This window comes from Lipotes vexillifer, unplaced genomic scaffold, assembly GCF_000442215.2.
Source record: "Lipotes vexillifer unplaced genomic scaffold, Lipotes_vexillifer_v1.1 scaffold370, whole genome shotgun sequence".
NCBI lineage: Eukaryota > Metazoa > Chordata > Mammalia > Artiodactyla > Lipotidae > Lipotes > Lipotes vexillifer.
The window spans coordinates 1,290,747-1,294,744 of NW_006772699.1; the positions used below are offsets into that span (position 1 = coordinate 1,290,747).

Here is a 3,998-nt window from a genome sequence, read left to right on the forward strand (position 1 = left end):
AAGAGTGTAACGTTCCTAAAGCCCTTGAGCACAACTGCATGACTTGGAATTCGTTTTCCACCGTTTCTCACTGGCTTGACGTTAAAGAAGTTTCTTCACATGCCTGAGCCTTAGTTTCCTCATCTGTAATACAGAGGTAATTTTAAAATTTACCTTCTTAGGTGGCCCTGAGAATTAGAGAGGCAGCACACATTTTACCTGGTAGCCCCTGTCTCCTTACTTCTGACAGCTCCCCGCAGGTATTCAGTTCCTGGCCCCAAAAACCTGTCCTGTCTGACAGATGATGGGATCACTTCCCCTCATTGTTCGGGATAAAGAGGATCCTATGGTGGAACAGGAAGCGTCAGGGTGCCTATTCTGTGACCCTCAAACCTTTTAACTGCAGCAGACTCCTCCTTTGTGCTAGAAAGTTCCCCGTGGCTGACCCATTTCTAGAGACTCTAAGGACTCTCTGCTACCTCACTTTGCCCTCCAGATGGACCGAGCAGAGCACAAGGGCGAGCTTCAGACAGACAAGATGATGAGGTCGGCTGCCAAGGACGTGCACAGGCTTCGAGGCCAGAGCTGTAAGGAGCCCCCAGAAGTGCAGTCTTTCAGGTCAGCAAGTGGGCGCCCGGCCAGCCGGCTTTCCCTCTCCCACCCTGCCCGCCCAGCCTCCGTCTTCTTTGCTCTGCCTCGCTGCTCCCCATCCCACGCTCCCTTCCATAGCAGAGCCCCAGCTCTCTCCGTAGCAGATGTTCACCCTCTGCCGAGCCGTCCCCGGCAGTCTGTGAGCCCTGCGGTGCTTTCCCTCAGCTGTCTTGGTCAGTCCCCACACAACTCGAGCTAATGTGTGAGATCCTCTTGTTTAATGAATGAGCCACCTGCTCCACCCTTTCCTCTTAGCGTTTCCATCCCCAGTAATTGCAGAGGATTGGCTGAATGATAAATACGCCTGGGAGTGATGGATGCTTGCCGGGCCTCCCTAGCTATGCCTGCTGCCTGCCGGGATCCCGGGGAGATGCCTTCTTGCCGCCCTGGACCCAGGCGTGTCACGGGAGGGCGCCACCCGCCATTCGGCCTGGGCCTCCCATTCACAGAGGGCTTTGCATTTAGACTCGCGTTGTCCTCTCAGAAAAGATACTCATGTTTGTGTATGTGCTAAAACACATCCCTCTGTGGAATATAAACGTGTAAAATATACTGTCATTTGTCTAACCACATTTGGACATCCCTTAATTTCTAACCAATTGGAAATCTAAAACAAACCAACAGTGGAAGTGGCCCAAGGGCCCTTTTAGACTCTGGAGGCCTCTGATTGGAACTGAAGGTGGCTGGGCCTGCTAATGTCCCCTATAGCAGTGGTTCTCAATCAGGGATGATTTGGGCCCCTGGGGGACGTTTGGCAGTGTCTAGGGACTATTTTTTGGGGGGGGGGGTGCTGTGTTGGGTCTTTGTTGCTGTGCGCGGGCTTTTCTCTAGTTGTGGCGAGCGGGGGCTGCTCTTGGTTGCGGTGTGTGGGCTTCTCATTGCGGTGGCTTCTCTTGGAGCACAGGCCCTAGAGCGTGCGGGCTTCAGTAGTTGTGGCATGTGAGCTCAGTAGTTGTGGCACACGTGCTTAGTTGCTCCGCGGCATGTGGGATCTTCCCGGACCAGGGATTGAACCCATGTCCCCTGCATTGGCAGGCAGATTCTTAACCACCGCGCCCCCAGGGAAGTCCCTAGGGACATTTTTGATTGTCAGAACTGGAAGGAGGGGTGGGAGAGCTTGCAGCTGGCATCTAGTGGGTGGAGGCCAGGGATGCTGCTAAACATCTTACATGCACAGGACAGCCTCACCACAAAAAAATTATCCTGCCCATTATACCTATAAAGTGAGGTTGAAAAACCCTGCTTTAAAGGGATGGCCTCTTTTACAGGGAGAAGATGGCATTTTTCACCCGGCCTCGGTTGAATATCCCGACCCTCTCTGCGGATGACGTCTAATCGCCAGAAAAGTATTTCCTTTGTTCCACTGACCAGGCTGTGAACCTAGACTGTGGCTAAATTTATTTATGTGGTGTTATATGAAGGTACTGAGTCACGAGTCCTCTAGCACTCTTGTCGGTTTGAAGACAAACAGATTTTTTTAGTTTGGGTTCTATTATTAAAAAAACAAACAAACAAACAAAACACAAAAAAACCAGCATTACAATGACAAGATTGTATAGTTTGTATATTTAGGAATGTATTTTTGAGAAAGAAAATTTAAATGAACTAAAGCAGTATTAAGTTGCTGCTCTTCTTAAAATAAAATTGTTTAGATTTTTTTTTTTTTTTTTTGTACAGCTCTACCTTCTAGAGGTTTCACTGCAATAAGAAGTAATGTTTGGGGGATGGTAATCCTCAAAGGACATCCTGCAGATGTCACAGCACAGCTGACCTTTCCTACTTAACATATTTTGTACAATAGTAAAAAAAAAAAAAAAAAAACGTGCACGGGAACTGTTTGGGGGATTCTGAGGTGCACCCACGAAGCTTCACGAGCTGTGATGTGTTTTTATGTGGCCGCCTGACGTGGAGCAGGCAGCGTGGGGCCGGCTGAGCTGCCCATCCTGTGCCAGTGACAGGCCTGCCCACGCTGGCCTCAGATGCCCAGTGAAGCCACTGAAACGAGTGAGGGAGGGCTGTGGAGGACTCCTTTCAGTTTTATCTCCATCAATAAAGTGGCCTTTCTGAACGAACGTCCTTGCTCTCTTTTTCTTCTTCACCCCCTCACTTCATCTGTGTTTCCCTGATTTTGACTCTCTGCTTCCCAATCGTTCCCTCCCTACCCATCCCCAGTGCAGGGGATGATCTTTTTCTCTCCTCTGCTCATTTGCTCATTAAGTGAAAATCACTGCTCAGCTGGGGCTGTTGCAGACATCCGAAGTCAGCCGTTAACAAACAAGTAGCAGAATCTCTTCCTTCTTCCTTCCTCTGAAGTCAGCCCGTGCAGTTGTCCTCCAAGTGTTGGGTTGGCCCAAAAGTTCGTTCGGGTTTTTCCGTAAGATGTTACAGAAAAACCGGAACGAACTTTTGGGCCAACCCACTATAATATGTTGCACTGCCAGCCGCATCGGAATCACTTGGGGCAGCTTGTTAAAAATACAGACTCCTTGGGCTTCCCTGGTGGCGCAGTGGTTGAGAGTCCGCCTGTCGATGCAGGGGACGCGGGTTCGTGTCCCGGTCCGGGAAGATCCCACGTGCCGCGGAGCGGCCGGGCCCGTGAGCCACGGCCGCTGAGCCTGCGCGTCCGGAGCCTGTGCTCCGCAACGGGAGAGGCCACAACAGTGAGAGGCCCGAGTACGGCAAAAAAAAAAAAAAAAAATACAGACTCCTGGACCCTTCCCCAGACCAGGATGGCTCAGAGACCAGCTTTTATCCGTGATTCCCACTGTAAGTCTTACGCATACTGCAGTTTGAGGGACCAGCTGGTTTCATATGAATGAAGACCAGGCAGAGGCAAAGTGGTATCACCCCACATCCTACCGGAGAGTCAGGCGGGGACACTAATAGACACGACCCTCTCCAGGCCACTGAGGACCATTGGGGGAGAGGTAAGGAGGGAGTAGAGCCCCCTTCTAGGCTTCGTGGGCTTTCTCCCAACTCCTCACTGCATTCCTTACATGGCTGTTCCTTGTGTATTGTTCCTTATGTAGAAGGAACCTGGAGTGGTGTAGAATCCACCGTTATTCCCCACGTGGCTTCCAGGTCTTTGGACAGCCAGGCCTCCCTCTAATTATCCAGTCCAGTTCCTCACCACCAACCCGGGGCTTCACCTCTCTGAACACACAAGTGTCGGTTGCACTCTCTCACCTTCTGTGGAAATCCATCACACGTGCTGAGGGTTGGCTTGGACGTTTCTTTAAATGAGTATCAACGTTGTCCCTGACTCACTTGTAATCGGTCCAAGAGCACAAGGGTTGCGGCTTGTGCTGTTCCTGTGGCCCTTGCCGCCTGCACAGCTTAGAGCATTGAGACAGCTGCTGTTCCTGCTG

At 51.1% G+C, this 3,998-nt stretch overlaps 1 protein-coding gene across 1 annotated transcript in view; it reads left to right on the forward strand.

The window, feature by feature from the left end:
* The window catches only part of WWC1 (WW and C2 domain containing 1), a 151,037-nt gene extending 149,072 nt beyond the window's left edge, over window positions 1–1,965 (forward strand). Inside the window, exons 23-24 of the mRNA XM_007447821.1 lie at window positions 476–597; window positions 1,899–1,965. Coding sequence (XP_007447883.1) covers window positions 476–597; window positions 1,899–1,965 — 189 coding nt within the window. The remainder of the gene's footprint in view (window positions 1–475; window positions 598–1,898) is intronic.
* The last annotated feature ends 2,033 nt before the right edge of the window (window positions 1,966–3,998 follow it).